This window comes from Dipodomys merriami, unplaced genomic scaffold (genome assembly GCF_024711535.1).
Source record: "Dipodomys merriami isolate MVZ:Mamm:240054 unplaced genomic scaffold, mDipMer1.0.p SCAF_70, whole genome shotgun sequence".
In the NCBI taxonomy this organism is placed as follows: Eukaryota; Metazoa; Chordata; class Mammalia; order Rodentia; family Heteromyidae; genus Dipodomys; species Dipodomys merriami.
In genome coordinates, this window is record NW_027206291.1 from 6,953,417 (window position 1) to 6,975,472 (window position 22,056).

Genomic DNA, 22,056 nt, shown 5'->3' on the forward strand with positions numbered 1-22,056 from the left:
AGCTGCCTCTTCCGACCCCCATCTTTGGTGTGGTGCTTTCTCTCCTGCTGCCCTCCCCCGACCCCTGCTCCTGCTTTAACCCGCCCCCCCCCCCCCCACCCAGCTCAAACACACAAGTCGCATCTGCAGTCCCAAGTATCAGCTCTCGAGCGGAGATGGAGCCACGACGCCATCACCACCCCTGCCAGCTGCTGCGCGGCCAGCTGCAGCTGCCCTGGGCTAAGGCCTTCTAATTCACGTCTGAGGCTTGAGCCTCACACTGAAACCTTCTCTAAGTTAAGAACATTAAGGCTAATTGCATATTCTTCTATAAGTAGAAATCATGGTGTTGGAAGTAACAGGAACTCCGCAGTCTAGCAGCATTCTGATTGCCCATTCACCCAAAAAAACCCTGGACGGAATCCTCGGGCACAGGAGGGCTTGCAAGGAGGGAGCGGCGGGTGGTTCACTGGCACGCTGGCACGGGAGGTGCTGAGCAGGGCGCTGCTGCCAGGACCAGAGGGCCACATGGGGTTGGGACAGGTTTCGGGGGCCAGGCTCACCCCAGCTGAGGGCAGGTCTTCCCAGGTATCCAAGCCACTCCTCCATCACCCAGTTTTGCAACCAGGCACACCGAACCTGTCACCCCGGTGAGTAGCAGGTGGCTGCTGCAATGCTTTTGAGGGGCTGGTCTGGCTGTGCGGCCTGTCCCCCCACAAGGTCCTCCTCCAGAGCAGCAAGTGCTGGGGACTGAAGTCCTGGCCTTGAGCCGCTGCTTAGACACAAATTGGACACAGCTGGAGAAATCACTTAGACTTGGATGTGGGCACCACAGGGCTGTGGGTCAAGCGCAGACACCACCAGCCATGCTTGACATGGCCACTTCCCACGGGAGAAGGACAGAGTTCTCAGGAGAATGGCCAGTGTGGAGCAGAAGGACATGATTGCAGGACGGACATGGACCCACAGGGCCACAGACCAGTGGACGGTTCTTCGAGGGACAGCAGACAACGACAGTGACAGGAGGGCAGACACCCAAGCAGGGTCAGCCTTGTGCGGCAGGACACAAGACAGGACCAGGGCAAGGGTCCCTTTTCACAGTCCACAGGATGCAGAGCCACCAGGCCCAGGACACAGACTGCAGTGCTCCACGCCAGCATGCAGTCTGCACCATGCCCCTGGGGTATTCTTAGGGTCCGGGGCCATTGTGTGGGGTCTCCAGGTCGGACCCCCAGCAGCCAAGCCTCACACTGGATCTGCAGTAGGCTGGGAGGCCTGGGAAGGGCGAGAGAGCAGAGTACTCCTCGCTCCTCCAGAATACACAGGTCACGGGCCTAGGGAAAGAGCCACGTGGGGTGACCACGCACCCAGGGTGCTGAGAGCTGGGGCTCTGCAAAGAGGTAAGAGGGGTGAATTCTGAGACATGGTTCTGGAACTGCACGTTCTGCCAAAGAGAACAGAAGACACAGTCAACTGGCAGTTCTTGTGGCTGATCTACCCAACATCAGTGCCCACGGGACCTCTACCTGACACCAGAACCCACGGGATCTCTGTCTGACACCAGAACCCACGGGATCTCTGCCTGACACCAGAATCCACGGGATCTCTACCAGACACAAGAACCCACAGTCTATGCCTGATACTAGAACCCAGTCTCTACCCAACACCAGAACCCATGGGATCTCTACCTGACACCAGAACCCACGGGACCTCTACCTGACACCAGAACTCATGGGATCTCTACTCAACAACAGAACCCATGGGATCTCTGCCTGACACCAGAACCCACGGGACCTCTACCTGACACTAGAACCCATGGGATCTCTACTCAACAACAGAACCCATGGGATCTCTGCCTGACACCAGAACCCATGGGACCTCTACCCGACACCAGCACCCATGGGACCTCTGCCTGACACCAGAACCCATGGGATCTACCCAACGTCTCTACCCAACACCAACACCCACGGGACCTCTACCCAACACTAGCACCCCTAGGTCCTCTACCATCTCAGGCCATTTTGGCAGATGGTCAGTGCAGAGGGCTCACCCCCTGTGGCTGTCAGTGCCCAGGGGTGGGCACAAGGCCTTCTTGTAAACACCACCATGTTCAGAGAAGGCGGAAAGGCTCTGAACACTCAGACATGGAACACACGTGCTGACCAGCATGCCCTCAGCCTAGTGTTTCCTGACACAGTGGCCTGTGTGGCTTCCTGCAGCAGCCCGCTGTGGTCACAGCAAGCTTGCACAGCGGCAGGAGACTGTGTGCCTGTGTTCCCCACACAATCCCAGGAGAGGTGCCCAGGCTCCTTACGCAAGCAGCTCTCAGCTGTGTCACTTACCTGGGACACAAATTGTGTGCATGGATGTGTATGTGTGTGTTGTGTTTCCATCATGAAGCTCTGTTATAGAAAAGGCACAACACAGCAAAACTTTGGAGGAAAAACGGACAGTCTGAGAGTCACCGCACACTGGCCGTGCACACAGGCAGCGGCCTCAGTTACCTAGTGCTGAGCTACGCGTGCCTCGGCCGCGCTAAGAGGTTCTTCAGAAGTGGCCCGTCGCGGCTCGGCGTGGCATCGACTGGAGCTTTGAGCTGTGCACTCCTCTGCAAGGCGAGGAAAGACACTGAGACCTAGGCCTGCGGTGGGCGGGGGCCGGCGTCCGGTGCCTGGGCTGCTGCACACCGTGGCCCTGTGGGCACCGGCCGGTACTGTTTCCACACTCCTGCATTGTTTACAGTGCCTGCAAAGTGCTGCCACCAGACATGGCTTCCAAGCTGTTTCTTGGTAAGGACAACAGACTGCTCTCCAAAAGGTGCTCCCCTGAGATACCTGTGCCAGGAGCAGAGCTGGTGGCAGAGCTAAGGAACCACCCAAGGGCAGTAGCTGGAGGCTGCTGGCCCTAACACAACTGTGGATGCAGGGAGCACTTTCAGCCCTGCCCCCTCTGAGCATGTGGTCCACTTTCTGGGCTGAGCCAGGGGCAGTGTCTGTCCATCCTGCCCTACAGGTGGAGTGTCCTGACTCGGACCCATGTCCTAAAGACAGTCAGCTCAGGCCTGGGCCTGGGTGGCACCTGAACACAAGGCTTCTAGCCCTCAAGAACAAGGAGCGAGGGCACTGGAGGAGCTGAAGAGGTACAGGTTGGAATCGCAGACTCGAAGAGGTACAGGTTGGAATTGCAGAGGCAGGTTGGAACTGGTGAGTGACCAGTGAGGAGAGGGAGTGGGGGAGGAGCGGCAACCTCACAGCGGGTGCTGCAGAAGATATTGCACGACCCAATGGGAACAGACAGGGAGGGAGGGTGTGCACTGCACTGTGTGTGGACAGTGTACAGACAGCATGCACCCTGCTGTCTGGAAAAATCCACTCCACCAGGGCTTGACACCGTTGGTTCCTCCAAAGTTTTGCAGAATGGCTTTATGTGAACAGAGCACTTGTCTGTGATGTGTGCCTGGAACTTGTGCAGCAAGGCCTCTGTGCTCCCATCTGAGGCCGAGGCTTGCTCAGCAGGTGGAGTCTAGCTTCCGTGAATGCACGGAAGGCCCACACTTAGCTGCTTCCATGTGCTTATCCGTTTCCTAAGCATTTATCAGTGCTCTTAACCATCTCATCCAACAGTAGGCCGAAATTATGTATATATTTATTCTAAAATTTCAATGGTTTACTTGGCCTTAAAAATATACTGTCTTGTTAGTTTAAAAGCTATAAAAGATGAACTGCCACTGAAAGGGGGAGAAACACCTGTCCTTTGCTCTAGAATGTCCTGCTTCAGGAGTGGGATAGGAGGGCAAGAATGCAGACACATGTGTTGGCACCGCTGGCCTGGGCAGCTCTGGGAGCCATGTCCGCGCTGGGGAACGAAAGTTGAACAGTCACAGCGCCTCTTCCAGACATGGTCAGCCTGTCCTGGCTCAGATGTCCAGAGGGCTGTGGAGGTCACTGAAAGCCCAGGAGAAGGCTTTTTCTGAAAATCTTTTAAAAATGGTGGAAAGGGACTCTGGCACGTATGTGCTCACAGTCAGGGGGCCTCAGCCTGCGATGCTCTGTGGGTCTGTGAGCAAACTGCTCCCTCTGGATCTTCCTCAGTTCCCCTGCCCCCTCAGAAGTGTAGGTGAGCAGCCTTGCTACGGTCCCAGGGACAGGCAGAGAAGGGCTACACTGTGGCTGCTGTGTTCTGGCTGGCAAGGCTGCTTGCAGGCTGTATGGACTGCTCAGGGTGGGCCTGGGCCTGAACTCCTGAGCCCCAGTGGCGCGGGGAGCACTGAGCAGGAGCACTAAACTTGCTGATGGACACCGGGCTGCTGCCGAAGAGGGTGTAGCCTAGTCAGTGGGTGAGCTGCTTACTGTCTACGTGTCACTGTGTGCACTGGTCTCAGCACTAAGTCCCCCCGTGGCCGTGGCCATGGCCCCCAGCTTAGGAAAAGGCGGAGAAGGTCACCTGTTGGTCAGAAACTGAGACCACTGGTGGTCTGGGAAAGCATAAAGACGGTGGGCTGCTCAACCGAACGGCACCGGTTCCGGGCCTGTGGGCCGGGGAGCGATTACACAAGTGGTGGTTATTTAGGCAAAGCATGGAGGACAAAGAGGAGGAAAGAGAGAAGACAGGTGAGTTGGTTATAGGCAAACATTTCCTAGCGCATTCAAGCCACTGTCCTGCGCACACAGTGTGAAGCACAGGACTCTCCATGATGCCGCCCGCTCCCTCCTGGCTTTATGCCTAGTAGGCTGCCTCTCTCGGCTCAGCAGCAGGCCTGCACACACTGCAGGGACAACATCCCCATCCCCCTCCTCAGGATGCCCACCCAGCAGCCTCTCACAGAGCGGGGTCTGTGGCAGGCCCAGGCAAAACTCTAGACAAATGCCTGCTCTGGCAGGCCTGCTCGACAGCCATGACATAAAGGGTGGAGAGTGGAGCAGGTGGCATGGCTCTCAGCATCTGAGTCAGCAAGGTTCTAGGAATGCCTACAAGCCAGTCCCACTTTGGGATCAGCAGTAGGGCAGGTCTGCCTGTTTTTCACCCTCAATGTGGCCTGCTAGCACTACCCAGGGACTGGAGTCCTGGTGTCTGCATCTGGTGGCATGGGTCGGGCTGGCTCCCACTCACAGGAGTTGCTGTGGCCACTGCCTTCCCCCTTCCATGGGGTTCCATGGAGGTCCCCTGCACCGGCCTCCATCTCATGGGAGATTAGATAGTCTGATCAGACATTCCTTAAAGGTTGGTCACAGTGGATGTTGCCAACATCCTGGTGAGACGTGGCTTGGTCCACATGGCAAAGGCCCGAGCACGCTTAGCTCACATGGGCCAGGGCCAAGTCCTCACCATACCTACTTCACAGCATGGCTGTGTGACGGCTCTTCCTGAGCTCTTGGCCACTTTGGGAGGGTGTAAAACAAGCAGCTGCCCCAGGGCCAGGGTTCCCTGGTGTTAATGCAAACTGGGTCATATTCACACCCTTAAAGACAACAGGATTTAATCTTTAAAAGTGATGATTAATTCAGGTTTTTGTGGATTTAAAAAAATTAATTTTTGTATTTAACCCTTGTTCTCTGATTCTTTTCTTGTATCCCCTGATTAGGTATAAACATCAAATTAAATGTCGTTTTTCTTGACATTCATTAGACTTAATGTTTCAAATCATGCATCATTAGGATTACATTAGTAGGATGAGAATGATTGGTGTTATGAAACCTAAACCTTCCATGCTCTATCTCAGCTATTACTTCCCTGCTGTAGCCTAGGTACTCAGGTGAGTGGGCTGGAGCGGCAGGCTACGTACCTGGGTTTTCTCAGTTGCTGTGGGCCACAGCTGCCTGCACAGGACCTTCTTCAGCACGTCCGGGAGGAGGCTGACGATGATGAGCAGGACAATGGCTAGCCAGGAGGGCCCGCTGGACAGCATGTGTATGAACACATAGTACATCCTTTGGTAGCTAAGGAAAGGCCTGTGAGAGGGAGACGGTGAGGTCAGACCGTGCAGAAGGGACACTGATACGCGTCTCTGTCCCTTCCTTTGGAGGCTGCACTGGACGAGCCACCGCACCCACTCACTATCAATCTGTCAGGCTCCTCCTTGTTAAGAACATGGGGGTCTGATGAGCGGGAAAGGGAGGGAGGATATGCACATCCCAAGAAACATCCCAAGAAACAGGGGTCCCTGGGGCCTTGCCCAGGGCAGAGGCTGAGGAAGAAAGCCCCTCAGATTCCCGGCTTCCCAGCCATCAGGACTCGGGTTCTGCGGCTCTGGTCAGGGCTGGGGAACCATCTAGACCTTCCTCTCAGCCTTCCCCAGGCTCTGGGAGCCTGTGATATGTCTTTTGAACACAAGAGGGCTCCAGCTGGCCACACTGTGGGGAGGAGGAGAGCATGGGCCACAAAAAACATTTCACTGATTCTTGGAGGCAGCTCCTCTCTAGGGGAACACAGATTTACGGTTGGAAGATGACCAGGAAGAGGCTGGGGCCCACCAAGACCCCAACTAACACGGTGCGGACCCATTCCCGCAGGGCCCTGATCTGCTCAGACTTCCGTCTGCTCCAGGGCCTTTTTACGTGCAGCCACTTTGGGAAAGCGCTTTCCTGCTCTTAGAACCGGAGGCTGCTGTGACCCAGACGCCAGCTTGCTGATCCGCCTACAGTGTGGCAGCTGTTACTGTGGTGTGCAGAGCATGCGGTGTGGAGACCCAGGCCGACAGGGCCTCACTAGAGGAGGCACGCTCAACGGTGGGGACGTCCCTCACTTCATTGCAAACGACAACTTTCTCTGAGGTTGTCTTTGGCCTTCCAGGGCTGCAGCTTGCTGGTTGTGCCCCTGCTGTCTATCCCTGACTTTCCAGAGCTGCAGCTTGCTGCCTGTGTCCTGTAGCCCACCACAGCCTGTAATGGTGCCTCTCCTTCTGGGAGAGCATGTCTTAGCAGGGAGCATCCCAGGGCTCTGGATTAAATGTGTCCTACAAAGCCCATTTGGACCTGTGACCCAAGTGGCCTTTGGAAGGTGATAGGACTAGGTGAGGCCCTGAGGTGGGGCCCCAGTGGTGTTAGTGGAGCTGGAACACTGCCCCTCATGTGACAGCCTTGGCGTGTCGGGTAGAGCAAAGGGTCCTCCCCAGGTGCCCAGGAGATGCTGGAGCCTTGCTCTCTGACTTCCAGCCTTCAGAGCTCTGGGATAAAGAAGCTCACATTTATTAGCAACCACTCAGCCGCAGGCATCCTGCTGAGCAGCAGGCGCAGACGGCGAGGGCTGGCCAGCAGGCACACCCCCAAGCACTGACCCGGCCCTGAAGGCAAGGTGCTAAACAGTACTCATCCCCTGATAGCTTCCCGCTTCTTACCAGATTATCCCTCCCCAGAGCAAGGAGAAGACGATGTAGAACAGCAGTGACCCCCAGATGACAAAGTGGTTGATCCAGGTCCAGTAGTGTGTGTCCAATGCCAGCTGCAGGGAGAAGAAGAGGCTGTTAACGGTGCCCTCTCTGGACATCCACAGAAGAGATTGCAAAGCCAGAACCCAAACTCACCAACAACCAGTGTCTACACAGAGCTTTCTGGGAAAATTCAGACCAAACCCTGGCTTCCGCTGCAGGCAGCCCCTGGGACCTTGGGGGGCAAGTGTGGCAGGCCAAGCTGCTGTCAATGGCCATGACAATGGTCACACGAACACAGGAGACCTGCCTGCATCTCTGTCAACTCAGTCTCCTTACAAAGTTCGACTGGACTTCAAATAGGGCTGGTATTTTCAAAATGTGCTCATCTGTCCACACAAAGTTACACTTCGATCATATTGATGGGGCTACATCTCATTTAAATAAGTGAATCCTGTCACAAAGACTCCTTTCCCTTTCCAAAGGAGAGCCTCATCACTTCCTTCACTCCTGAGCCATTCTTCAGGTTTGTGTGTAGCATCACCCAGGTTCCCTGGGGACCCAGGGGCCCTGGACAGGGGTGCAAGGGCTCAGGTAGTGGGCACCACCCCTACCCTACCATGTGGACACCTCTAGGTGCTGCTACTCACCTTCAGAGTAACGGTGAACACCATCACGGTGAACACCAGGGTCCCGAAGGTCCAGTTCCCAAACATCTGTGGGGAAGAGAGTTGGTGAGCTTGTGACCCCACTCTGTCCTCCTGCATACTCGTTCTATACCTCTTGGCTTATGCACACTGGCCCAAAGATTATGGAGATGTGGCTGGTGAAGCCCTAGTCAGCTGAGTGATGCAGACCGACTCCAGGCTGCCCATCAGACCTCCTACCAGCCCTGCTGCTGACCTCAGTATCTGCACAGGGCAAATGGCCTCTGCCACGCACAGAGAGCCCCTCCCAACGGAGTTAGGTAAGTACATGGGACAAACTTGGGCACCTCCTACTCCATTTTCTGTCAAAGAGACATTCACCCCATTCCCTGCTCTGTCTGGCTCAAGAACAAGCTCAGGGAAGCATGAGCTGCCCACTGCTGGGGTAACAGCCAGGGATACCCAGACACACGGGAGACAGCATCAAGGTGGGCCCTCCAGGGAAAACAGCAAGACAGAGAAGCAGCAGACAGGTGGGACAGAGTCAGACAGAAACCACCCTTCCAGAGACCAGCCCTACAGCCAGAGCCACCAATAGCCAGCCAGACCCACGAGGAAGGGAAGACTGCAGGCTGTGGGGCTGCCCTCTCAGGAGTACGGGCGGGAGTCCTGGTGACACGTTTCCTCCTAGATGCAGACACTGCAGTTCGAGGCTGCAACCCAGAAGGCTTCCTGGAATGGCTGTTTCCCGTAAGCAGGCACTTACAGCTTGGTCCACAAACTGTGGTTCTGAAAGAATTCCTAGTACTTCTTCGTAAAAGAAAATGAGTCCTAGTTTACACAGATTCAAAGTGCTAGACACTAATGGCTTTCCTTAGTTACTTTAAATCAAAGAATTATGCTTACTGCGTGCCTCACAACTCAGTGCCCGTGTGAGGGGGGAGGGAACACTGGGGGAGGGATGCCTGCCATGTGAAAGTGTTAGGACTTTACTCAAGGAATCCAACGACTTCTGCTCCCTTTGTCCTATGGTGACTTGGAAACTTCCAGCCCACAGTGCTCCTCAGCCAGATGACAGCCCTGGGACGCCCAGCCACTTCAGTAGACATTTCTGATTATCCCTTTGGCCCCTGTGGGTGCTGGGATAGCATGCTGCTGCAGCCAATGGGCTGAGGCCAACACAAGGCCAAGCACACAGGACGCATCCAGAGAGGCAGACACAGTCCCAAAGTGCACAGGACACATCCTGGGAGGAAGACTTGGCTCCAAAGTGCACAGGACGCCTCCTGGGAGGAAGACCCGGCCCCAAAGGGCCAGTGTCTATTCAAAAACTCGATGGACACTTGTCACAGTGCTCTCTGGCCAGGCACAGTAGCTCAATCTGTCCAGGCTACTTGGGAAGCTGAGACTGGAACACCATTCTAGCCCATCTCAGAGCAGAGTTCAGAGGACTCCATTGCAATACAGAAAAGGCAGTGGCGGGGGTGGGGGGTGGGGGGGGGTGGAGTGGTGTGCCTGCGTCCTAGCTATGGCAGGACCTCAAAACCAGAAGACTGAAGTTTATGCACTGCTCAGGACAGAGAGCAAGACCTCTCAAAGCCAGTGAGCACAATAAAAGGGCTGGAGACATGGCTCAGTGGTGGAGCACCTGCTTAGCAAGCCTGAGTTCAAATCCTAGTGATCTCCCCTCTGGAGTTCACCTCTGCAGCCAGGAATAAGGGTGAGAGTGAGCGGCTATGGGCTTGAGCAACTGGAAGAGAGCTGTCCACACCGTACCCCGCAGGAATCACAGTGAGGGAGGAAACACAGTGGGCTCTAAGGAAACCAGGCAAGAGCACTCTGTGGCCAAGGTGTGTAGGAGTCAAGGGAATGATGTCACACATCTGGGCTGCCCTTTAACCTTCAGCAGTCCGCCGGCCCCCCCGCCCCTTCCCCGTGCTTGCTTATAAGGCAGGAAATAGTCCCTCAGCCTCCTTCCTGCTAAGTCTCCTGAGGTGTAGTGAACGTCCAACTTAGGGTGCTGTTCAGCCCCAAGTCCAGGAAACATGCACCACCACAGTCCTCTGGGCAGACAGAAATGAGGCACAGCCTCCTCAGTGTGAAAGCCAGAAAGCACAATGGCCTACTCTCCCTGAGTCCATGGTCCTCAGCTGGTGGTACCAGCTTCCTGAGACAGATGGTCTGGAGCTATCTCTTGGGAGCCCCAACTCCTTCAGCTGCCCAGGCCCATGATTCCATCAGGATCTGGGTGAGAAGTGGGAGTAAGTCCCAGGATACTGGTACCCCTTCTCAGGGCTGCCAAAGACATCTTTTCCCACCTCCAAATTATAAGGTTTGTGACCTCTTCAGCATTGTCCTACTGAGAAAACACTTTCTGACAACTAACACTTCCACAACATACCTCCACCATGGGTCACTGACTCACACCTCCACAGCACACCTCCACCATGGGTCACTGACTCACACCTCCATAGCACACCTCCACCGTGGGTCACTGACTCACACCACCACAGCACACCTCTACCGTGGCTCACTGACTCACACCTCTACACCTCCACCATGGGTCACTGACTCACACCTCCACAGCACACCTCTACCGTGGGTCACTCACACCTCCACCATGGGTCACTGACTCACACCTCCACAGCATACCTCCACTAATTCACACCTCCACAGCATACCTCCACTGACAGTCAATGACTCACACCTCCACCGCAGGTCACTGACTCACACATCCATAGCACACCCCCACTGATGGTGTGGCTGATAGCTGAGCCAGTCATGAAGTTCTGTCCTTGGGTCAGAGTCCTCTACACTTGGCACCAGTCTAGCGCCATTACTTTGACCAACCATTCCCTTTGAGGAGAAGCATTTTCATGGGATATTTCTGCTCAAAAAAACCCTGCAACTAAAATCAACTTAATCTCTTTGTGCAGAAGTATCTCACAACAGACATGGCTGGATCTTCTAGAGGTCACAGTCACACCACCTTTGCATTGCATGACCCATCAACTGCCTGTGATCACCCAACACTGACAACCCCATCTCAGCTACCTTCTGGCCTGGGTGCCTGTGCAGGAACAGCTCTGCTCAGCAGGAGCAGTTACTGCCTCTGGGGAGCCAGAATGAGAAATCATCACGGCATTTGATGTCTGGGAAGAAAATGCTCCTAAATAAGATGTCTTTTACAATCATGTTGATAATTCTCTGCTCCCTCAATATCACATGTGCTCTATAAATATTCACTAGTCCTTAAAAATAAGTCGTTTTCCCCTCGCACTCACAAGAAGAATGAGGCTTATAAACCGCCTCATCTATACAATATAACCTAGATTGGCAGCAAACACTGAGATCACAATCGCCAAGCTGTGACCCCAAGACCAGGTCACCACAGTGAACAGAGATCACAATCACTAAGCTGCGACCTCAGGACCAGGTCACCACAGTGAACACTGAGATCACAATCACCAAGCTGTGACCTCAGGACCAGGTCACCACAGTGAACACTGAGATCACAACTGCCAACCTGTGAGCTCAGGACCAGGTCATGACAGTGAACAAGATCACAATTGCCAAGCTGTGACCTCAGGACCAGATCACCACAGTGAATAGAGATCACAATCGCCAAGCTGTGACCCCAGGACCAGGTCACCATAGTGAACTGAGATCACAATTGCCAAGCTGCGACCTCAGGACCAGGTCACCACAGTAAACACTGAGATCACAATCACCAAGCTGTGACCCCAGGACCAGGTCAACCTGACCTGGTCAATGCTACTGACTTGAAAAACCTGCCTGAGACACTGCTTTTAGTTTAGTAGTGTAAGTGAACAACCTCATTGCCCTAGACACACACACTAATCTGTCCAGGAAGAGGGGCCCCAGAAGCCTGGGGCAGAGTGGGCAGCACATATCCAGAGATGGAGGCAGAGGTATCCACTGGCCACTCGCTGCCCACAGAGGGGGCTTGGTAATCCGAATTCCTCCAACGCCTTCCCCTGAATCACTTCTGAAGGCCTATTGATGCCTGGGGCCAGGTTCAGTCCAGCCCCAGGTCTGCTCAGAGCCTGGTACCTCGCAGCATCCTGTCTCCATGCCTGATTCTGGTGCCCTGGGCACTGCCCATGTTCCTGACCCAAGATTCTCAGGAGCACTTATGTAATGAGAGGCCTGTCTTGCCCTCTAAGCCTCTACCATCAGGCCAGCATGTATGGAAGAGGGCCATTGAAGTCCTCCATCAGTGGCAGGCTCTGAGGGCTGCTACACTGGCCCCGTGCACTCCTGCCTTGAACTCTGTTCTCTTCTCATTTCAAGATCTGACTAATAAGGCTGATGACAGTCATGTGACAGGTGGGGACACAGCAGGGCCACCAAGGTGCATCCTCCCAGGAGGAGACCTGCAGGTGCAGGGGGTGGAGGATGAGTCTTGTGGGCAGGGCACCCTATAATTCCCCGCGGGGCGTACTCACCAGCCAGCTGCAGCCACAGCAAGTGGGAGAGGATGGGAGGGGCATGGTGGGCAGCTCTGGGAAGGCTGGACACAGCACTCTGCTCACCCTTCTGGAACAGGGAGTGGCTGCCACTGTCCTTGAGATGCTGGGACCACAGGTACTCAAGGCAGCAAGGACCAGGCAGATGCTGGCACAAATCATGGCCTGAGTTCTGAGCCCGCCTCTCACTATCATCTGACCTTGCAAAAACTTGCTTCTAACCTCCTCAGGCCAGCAACCGCACGCTGACAGGGACTGAACTGAGACAAAACACCATCATGGTGTGGAGTCAAGTCCTCAGGACAGATGTTTAAAATACAGACAAGACACAAATCTAAAGCCTGAGCATGGACAAATCTGTGAGAACCCACAGTAGCTCTATCTACACATAAAGTCTGGCAGCACTCAGAAGCTGGCTGATTAAAGTAAGCTGAGACAAAGGATCAATGAGAGAAAAACATCACATTTTTAGAGAAGTGAAGTTTCAAATTATCAGAACTGATTTAGCCAAAGTGAATTAACTAATAATGAAAGATATCAGCACCATTTTGTAATGAGCAAAGAGAAACAAGGGGTAAACACACAGCCAGGACATGCACCCAGTTTCAGGTTTCACTGCAATAGTCTAGGGGATGGACACAGGGCAGACAACAGTGGGGAGGGGAGTGGTAATGGGGTTAAACGAGAAATGTAAAGCATTTCTGTTTCATTTGCTGCCCTGAAGTGGTGGCTGAGAGGGATTTTTTCTGATGCTCAAGCAGTGTCTGTCTGAACATCCAGTCTGGTACCTTGGGGACAATGTAAGGACTGCCTGACGCCTCTCGGCCACCCTGGCCAGTGAAGGCAGCCACCAGAGCAGGGTCCCCAACAAGCCACCTATATCCTCATTTACAGTGGCATATGGAGGCCATTGAACACAGCCAGTCTCCACTGCAGCCCCAACACAGATCCAGGAGAGGACCCACCTGGGAGGCGGTCAGAACGCGTGTGCGCAGCTCTGACGCCAGGGGAGGTAGGAGCGGCTAACAGCATCTCTACCGACAAAACACACAGAAGGAGTCACGTTTGAAAATATTTTCGAGAAATATTTTATTTGTAAGGCACTCCAAAAAACACAGAGAGGACAAACCCAGATTGTCTTACCATGTGTGTGTTGGTGGTCATTATCTGAGGGTGGAAGTGAGGCAAGTGGCAAAGAGAAAAAAGCGAGATACGCATAAAACAAACCCCAGAAAGTACGCAAACAACTAGCGCTGAACGTCCACTAGAAAACTACAGATTTACTCATTGCAAAGGAGGCACACAGAAGCAGTCCCAGGAGAGACCACACCAACTCCCACAGGGAAGAGCCAGGCCTGAATGGAATTGTCACTAGCTAAGGGTGGAAGGTAAAGTTACAAATCAGCCGGGCAAACCCAAGGAATGAATCCACAGCTGTCAGCGGCTGCCTGCGGAATGGCACAGCCGCCACACTGATGTAACATGTCCTGCCACACACAGGGGCCCACCACCTAACCCCAGGCTGAGCTGTACTGCTGTTCTCACAAAATGACCACACAGGTGGGGTTTATGACTAAGCAGGCAAGCCAACAAGATCAAGCTCAGGACTGACCTGTCCGTTGCTGGTCACTGGAGTGTTTTCAAACATGAAATAAGCACCAAAGAAAAATACCAACGCATCAAATACTCCTAGGAATGTCCAGTAAATGAACACCCGCCAGCGGAGCAGTGCGTTCTTGGCGATGTCTCTGTATAAGGAAAGAGATAGAAAATATTAATGACACTGTGACATTGCACAGACCTGCCCATGCGTGCCACTTCCACCTCTGCAGTAACCACCCCTGCATGGCAGCACACAAGTCTGATGCCAAATTTTCCCATCAACACTAAACTGTAATGTCATTACAAGATGTGCACATCCTGTCTTCTGAAAGTAACTAACACACATGTGATGTCAGAGAACCTGGGCCTACTGTGCACCCCACCAGGTCTCAGCTACAGTGTCACCTTGGATTCATGTCTCAAGCAATGGGCAGCTTCTAGATCTTTAAATGTCAAGGCTGCTTATGTGGCCAAGTGCTCTAACAGAGGCAGAGAGGCTAAGGGTGGAGTGGCTCTGGGACCAATATAGGTGGAGATTGAGAACTAACTGTGCACATGCTCACTTGTACATATAGCTGTACAGGTGACCCTGGGAAGTCAGGAGGTGGTGAAAGATGAACCTGATGTTGGCTGGCTGTGGCAGCCTCTGACCTGAACCACAGGGGGAAACTAGAAAAAAGCATAGGCACTTCCCAGTAGTACTTATTTCTTACAGCTACATGTGTGTCTAAATGGTCTAAAAACTAGAGCTTAATTTAAAAGGCTGCTACAAGCCAGGTGCTGGAGACACACACACAAAGTCCTAGCTACTCTGAAGTCTGGGATCAGAGGTTCAAGGAAATCCATTTCTAGTCAAACAACCAAAGTGCTGGCAGGAGGAGAGGCTCCAGTGGCAAGAGTACTGTCCTCTGTGAGCAAGCCAAGAAAGTGTACAAGGCCCTGAGTTCAAGCTGCAGCACACACACACACACACACACACACACACACACACACACAATGCACGAGGATACTGAAGCTGCCAAAGATCCTGGAGCAGTTGTGAATCTTTTCCTTATTACTTAGAACAAAAACAATAAAACTCAGGAGTAAAGAGCACACACATGGGACCAGTGAGCCCTTCTGAACTGGACCAACCACAGGGCAGTGTGGGCCACGAGCCTCCGGGCTTTAGGAGGGTCAGCACAGTCCCGTGGCTGCTCCCCAACTCCCTAGCAGCAAAGCGAGTGAAGAACAGAACAATCCACATTCACCTGTGCTGCAAGGTCTTGTGCCTCCTGTATGAAGGCCTCCTGTGTGAAGGACTCCTGTGTGAAGACTTCCTGTGTGTGCCTCCTGTGTGAAGGCCTCCTGTGTGAAGGCCTCTTATGTTTGCCTCCAGTGTGAAGGCCTTCTGGGTGAAGACCTCCTGTGTAAAGACTTCCTGTGTGTGCCTCCTGTGTGAAGGACTCCTGTGTGAAGGCCTCTTTTGTGTGCCTCCTGTGTGAAAACCTCCTGTGTGAAGACCTCCTGTGTGAAGGCCTCCTATGTGCCTCCTGTGTGTGTCTCCTGTGTGTGTGTCTCCTGTGTGTGCCTCCTGTGTGAAGACCTCCCTTCTGTGTGAAGACCGCCTGTAGAAATGAGCCTTATGAGCTGGTTTTGGGTGTTTCTGTTTTTTAACATCTGCCAGGCAACTCCTGGGAGAAATCAGTCCTGCCTACTCACAAGGTCTGTGCTATGTGTGCAGAGGGTCTGGGTGCACACCTGTAAAGGGTTGGGTCTCTCTTCAGCACATCCATGCTGACATGTTGCTCCATCAGGCTGTACAGAAGAATGGGCAGGGAAGTGAAGCTGATATTGTAGAGAGTCAGATACGCAGTATCGTACAAAGTCTGCAGGGAGGAAAAGTCAGCTGAACAGCACCCCAGGCACTTTCACAGTTGTGTTGGCTCACTATGATGGTATTTTCTAATTTACAAAGCAGCACAAGCAGTGCAAAATACTTGTCAAGAGCCGTTCTTTCCACAGAAACAAGGCCCAGGGCAATTGTGAAAGCTCCACCCACCCTATCCACCAGGCAGGGCTAAACAACAGCTCTACTCTTGCAAACCTGCTCAGAGTCTCAAAGCCTGTAACTGTGATCACCACCTCCAGCTTGGGTCTGCTGGCCCAGATGCTGTGGGGGTGGGGGGGACAGAGGGGGCCTCACCTGCCTGAGGTCTCATATCCACATTTCTGCCCCCCTCCTTCATTCGCATATCCCAAGTCCTCGCTCCCCAGGAAACCTCCCCAGGATCAGGATCAGGCAAACTTCCCACTTAGGACATAGGACTCACCTGCTGTGAGAATCCACAGAAGAACTGGTATAAAAACTGAGGGAAAATGAAGCAGACATTCTGAAAGGCAAGCCACCAGTGTTAGTGGGTACAGGCGAGGGGCCAGGCCTGCCCGGGGCTCCCAGCATGGTAGGCGCAGCCTGCTGCCCACACAGGGGCTCCAGGGGTGGACCTTACAAAACAACACAATGGGCTTCTGTATTTCTAATTACAATGATGACTAAAATGTGTGCGCAACTACTCTGACTGTTGTGCTATCCTGAGCAGAAACAACATAAAGAGTTAGTTAATGGAGCCAAGACAGTGGCAGCAAAGACACTGCCTGCCTAGTGGGGGAAACAGAGGACTATCACCCAACATCCCACAACTGATTCTTCCTGTTTCTTAAGGAGCTAGAAGCTCCATGCATGGAGCCTGATGTGTCATGCAGCAGAGGGGCCGAGGTGCCCCGACAGTCACTTTTATTTTTAGGTGAAGGACCATGGTAGAGATGGCCTGCCTTGACAGAGACCACTGCGTCCAGTGCTACATGCCACTGGATGAGCAGAAAAGGCATCGTCCTACCTTATAAAAGAAGTACTGCACAAGCTCAGATATCCTAATGTAATAGAAATGCCCGTGAACAAGAAGCATCTTCTTCAAGTGTTTGAACTTCGGTATTGCATAGTCGCTGTTCCTTGCCGCCTGTCGGCCCTCCTTGCCAATGACGCCTGGGAGGGAGGAAGGGCAGGCTGGTGAGCAGAGCCCATGGAGGCAAGGGCCGCACCCACGGTGTCCCCACCACCCATGCGCTAACCACAGGTGGCTGCCCAGAGGTTCTCTGTGCACCACTGCAATGGACCCCTATCTGACAGCGACAGCGTACCTATACCCACGTGGGCCTCCAGGATCATGCTGACGTCGTTTGCTCCATCACCAATGGCTAATGTGATAGGGTGCTCTTTTGAAAATTTGATTAACTTAACAATCTGGAAAGTAAATAAATGTAGAAATGTTGTCAATTTCATTTTTTAAAAAAAAGAACCAGTTAATTACTAGTAGGCAAAGCTAATATGCAAAGTTAGTCTACAAAGAGGAAAAAGTTGTTTGAAAAGAGCTAATTTAGGACACTCAATTCTTCCATAGAGGACAAAATCCTGTTCATAGTGAAAGCAAGATGAAGCCCAGTAGGGTTACTAAGAGTGGACTGCAGTGCCCTGACTGGAGGGCTGTGCAGAGCTGTCCTCACACTTCCGAATCCAAGTAGCCCGCACAAACCGACTTTGCGTTCTGTGACATGGTACTGTGATGCAGTCCCAAGGGATGTAGTACCAAGTAAAAAAAACAGTTTAAGTGATCCTGATACGATTTTAATTTTCAACCTGTCAGGTGTAAAAAAATCAAATCTAGCGACTTAACGCAATGAATAATTTCTAAGTGTTTGGTCAATTTCTGTTTCCCCATCCGCGTGCCTTGCCCATGTATCCATGTGCAACTGTGTGGAGCCCAAGGCCTGAGAGATAGGAGTGCGGTCAGCTTCTGGGTTCAACGTGAGAGGCTGAAGCACACGTTTGCTCCCATTAAACTTTTCAGCACCACTTGAACAAACAAGCTAACTTCTGGAAATGGTTATAGGTTCTGTAGAGGAGAGCTTGGAGTGGGAATAGAGCCCCTCAACTCCCAGCTATTTCAGCTTATCTTCTTTGAGAGTCCCATGGGGATGCTGATAGGTTAGTGGAGCGGGTGACTGAGGGGCCTCCTGAGACCCATTTCTCAGTCTGTGTAGTCTCATTCTCCAGGCTAAGCAGGTATGAGTTCCTTTCATGAACAATGCAAGGTGAACCAGTGCACTGCACCTAAAATGTGGCGTCCTGAAACCAGACCGTCCACTTCAAGGCACCGGAGCAACCCAGCCCTATCATGTGTGTTCCATGATGCATTAGAAAGCATTTAAGAAATGTTTCAGGTACGTTTTCCACAAGAATGGGGAGTGCAGAGGCATAATTTGGAGTACAACAGACAAGTCCTGCATACTTTTGGACGAGATAGCCCAGCTTGTAAAACGAGGCTAACCTCATCTTCTAACATTCTGAAGGCAGACGCACTGCTGCCTATGGGTGGCACAGGTCAGTCAGCATTGTCTCCCCACCGGGAGACCCTTGTGGGTCGATATTTGTGAGCCCCACATGGTGTCTCTCTCCAGGGTCCACTGGACTCACTGCTTCTCAAGAGATCTAAAATTCAGTTTTGGGGGCTGGAAAGATGGCTCAGTGGTATAGTAACAGTGGTATAGTAACTGCCTCTCATGTATGAGGTCCTGGGTTCCATTCCTCAGCACCACATAAACAGAAAAAGTAGGAAGTGGCGCTGTGGCTCAAGTGGTAGAAAGCTAGCCTTGAGCTGAAGAACTGAGGGATAGCACCCACACCCAGAGTTCAGTCCCCACAACTGACCAAAAAAAAAAAAAACTCTAGTGATTAAAATTTAGTTTTTACATAGCATTTTTGCCTCACTTTCTCGAAGTTGTTCTAGGGTCTCCCACCCTCCACCGCAGAGGAACAGAAAGGGCTGTGACCTGGGCCTTCTGCAGAGGCGCCATGCGGCAGCACAGCACAGCGCTGCAGTTCCGGCAGATCTCCAGGAAGAGCTCGCGGTAGTTGCTGGAACTCCCATCTTCTCGTGGCTTCATTATTAAGGACAGTGCGGCTCCATCGATGATTAAACCGTAGTCATGCATGTCTGTTGAAAGTCTATGAGATCATAGAAACAGAAAGATCAGTCACTAAGCCTACACATTTGAGAACACTACACTCTGGGGAATCTACAGATGCTCACAGATCTCTGGAACCAAGAAGCTCTTCATTTTATTTAGACAACCTAGCATGGTGGACACTCCAGCCCGCCTGGAACCCGCTTCATGGCATTCTTACTGAACTCTGTGGAAGCCACGCAGCTCCCCATGTATTCGTCCTGGAACTCCAGGAATCTTGGACTCACATGGGAGTATTCATCTGGCCTTTAGAGAAGTCAGTCTGTATTGTGGTCTTCCTGGGCTCCCATGCTAGCCTTAGTCTGTCTACATAGCTAATTATCTCCTCAGGTTTTTGTCCAGATGACCTCAGCTATTAGAACGTGATCAAAATTTCCTCTGTGCTAGGCTTAAAAAAAAAAAAAAAACCCAAAACAAACTCTAATCCCTAAAAGGAATTCTGCTGATGGGTTACATGGCAATATCTTTTTGCTATTTAAGGATAATTTAAGATGTGTATGATTAGAAAGATGATTTGCCTTTACTGACATTAATGAGATAAGACCTAATCTCAGAGGATGCATCAGACATAGTCCAGGGCAGCGGTTACAAGGCATGTCTGCCTAAGTGCTGGATGTTCTTGGAAAGAAACAACTTGGGGGCATCCTGCTGTGTTTCAGACAGGCACCCTGAATTATTAATACTGCCTGGCCCTCTGGGAGAGTGAAGGGATCTGTAACACAGCCCTGCGTCTTAGGAGTTGATGGGAATGATCCCAATCAATATATTTCACCATTCCTATCTTTCTGCACTCTTCCCTAGCAGTCTGAACTGTACACATGCACACATGTGCAAGAAGATGGGTCTAGCAACCGTACAGAGATGAGCATTTACATGAACTATCATCAGTACAGGAAAAGTGGGCTTCCTGTGTGTAATGAGGATCTGGCTGGAAAGATGAGGCCCCTGCCGCCTACCCCGAGAAGGTGTCCCTGGTCAGGCTCCCACTGCAGCGCAGCACTGTCTTGCTCAGCTCAAACAGCACATCGTGCAGGCTTTGCTCCTCCATCCTCTTGGTGGTCAGCTCCAGTAGCTGTGTGCCTCTCCGGAACAGCTTGCAGGCATAGCAGGTGGCCGCGGCGGTCTCCATCTTGTCCCCAGTGAGCACCCAGACCTTGATGCCAGCCTTCTGCAGAGCCTCGATGGTGTCTGCAGCCTTCTCCTGGAGCCTGTCAGAGTGGGTGGACATGGGAATGAGGACTGAAAAAGACCACCAGAGTTTCAGAAACATGGAGCCAACCAAGCAGTGTGGCTCTCAGGACAACAGTAACTTGGCACATGGCATGAGCCGGTAAGGCACTGCTCACGGTCCCTGTGCAAAGGACAGGCGAGACCCCGAGCCCACTCTCACAAATACACATGTCACCAGCCCCACAAACACAAGGCATCTAGAACAAGGAGGCTGTTTTCCAGGCTGTCCACCGCGGTTTTCTGTCTGGCTGAATCTCACCATTTATGCCCATTTGCACTGAGCTAGGAGTTCCTTCCAGAGCCTAAGTCAACACAAGTCTTTTTTTGTTGTTGTTGTTGGTCATGGGGCTTGAACTCTGGGCCTGGGTGCTGTACCTCAGCTCTTCAGTTCAAGGCTAACTCTCTACCACTTGAGCCACAGTGCCACTTCTGGCTTTTTCTGTTTATGTGATGCTGAGGAATCGAACCCAGGGCTTCATGCATGCGAGACAAGCACTCTCCCACTTGAGCCACCTTCCCAGGCCCAACACAAAAGTCATAAGAGGGGAACAGCATCAGTGTAAGAGGTGGCCAGCAGTATCCATGATACGCTCTTTTGCTGTAAAATAAATGTTGCTTATTAAACTGGAGCCCAGGGGCCTCTAGATAACACCAGCTCCTGATAGTGAGACCAGTGGTCGTACAGTTAGCTTATGTGTGTCACAGGTTTAGCACAGGTAGATGTGTGTGTCACAAGTTTAGCATATGCAGAGACCATGTGAAGCCCAGTGTGCAGGACCTTTCCCCAGCATAACTCTGCAGCATCAGACTTCACCACCATCAGTTACACAGGGAGAGCCAAGGCCACTGAGGCTCACAGATGTGTGGAGAAGAGGCACTGGCTGGCCGCCATGGGCAAGGCTGCAGAGGCTCACAGATGTGTGGAGGACAGGCACCGGCTAGCCACCATGGGCGCCGAAATTCTCTAGATTCAGTCTCACTTTTCAGAAACATGGGACACATCCTTGTTCCTATGAGTGCTCAATGAAAGATGCAGAGGAAAGGAAGGATTCTCAGAGATTCTGGAAAGGATTTCTTAAATCAAAGGGCAAAGACCATACAACCACAGATTCTGGAGATAAGGAAAAACAGCTTGGTCTTTTATGGTTTTTGTTGGTGGTGGCAATGGTGGTCGTAAAGCTTCAACTCAGGCCTAGGCACTATCCCTGAACTTCTTTGCTCAAGGCGAGTGCTCTACCACTTTGAGCAACAGTGCCACTTCCAGTTTTCTGGTGGTTAATTGGAGATGAGTTTCATGGACTTTCCTGCCTAAGCTGGCTTCGAACTGTGATCCTCAGATCTCAGCCTCCTGAGTAGCTAGGATTACAGGTGTGAGCCACCAGCATCTGGCAGTCTTTATAATTTTTGAAAAGGCATCTAGGCCTGCAACAGCTTGCAAAGTCTGATGATCAGATACTATCATGCCACAACCTCCTGCCCCTGGCTGTTAACTCTCATGCACTGAGTTCCAATTATGGATTCAGACATGACCTACCTCAGCTGCTTCCAGAGCCCCTGCACACTGCACAGACGCTGTCTTGCCAGAGTAGCCCCTGCTTCCTGAACCACTGTGTCCTGGGTAACTGTCCTACTAAGGAGCCCTGTCTTCCCAACAAGCAGTGAAGGAGGGTGTCTGGGGCAGGAC

At 52.4% G+C, this 22,056-nt stretch overlaps 1 protein-coding gene across 3 annotated transcripts in view; it reads right to left on the reverse strand.

Annotated features, from left to right (window-relative positions):
• Window positions 1–590: 590 nt before the first annotated feature.
• The window catches only part of LOC138817640 (phospholipid-transporting ATPase IH), a 99,691-nt gene continuing 78,225 nt past the window's right edge, over window positions 591–22,056 (reverse strand). The window contains exons 19-30 of one of the 3 annotated variants that reach the window (XM_070008134.1): window positions 20,099–20,350; window positions 18,948–19,122; window positions 17,259–17,361; window positions 16,958–17,103; window positions 16,394–16,453; window positions 15,822–15,949; window positions 14,092–14,227; window positions 7,993–8,058; window positions 7,313–7,416; window positions 5,762–5,927; window positions 4,423–4,507; window positions 1,337–1,423 (exon numbers count right to left, since the gene is read on the reverse strand). In XM_070008134.1, the coding sequence (XP_069864235.1) occupies window positions 4,430–4,507; window positions 5,762–5,927; window positions 7,313–7,416; window positions 7,993–8,058; window positions 14,092–14,227; window positions 15,822–15,949; window positions 16,394–16,453; window positions 16,958–17,103; window positions 17,259–17,361; window positions 18,948–19,122; window positions 20,099–20,350 (1,414 nt within the window). In that variant the 3' untranslated portion in view covers window positions 1,337–1,423; window positions 4,423–4,429. Of the gene's footprint in view, window positions 1,424–2,483; window positions 2,588–4,422; window positions 4,508–5,761; window positions 5,928–7,312; window positions 7,417–7,992; window positions 8,059–14,091; window positions 14,228–15,821; window positions 15,950–16,393; window positions 16,454–16,957; window positions 17,104–17,258; window positions 17,362–18,947; window positions 19,123–20,098; window positions 20,351–22,056 lie in introns of all 3 variants that reach the window. The other 2 variants (XM_070008133.1, XM_070008132.1) reach the window with 2 other exon arrangements.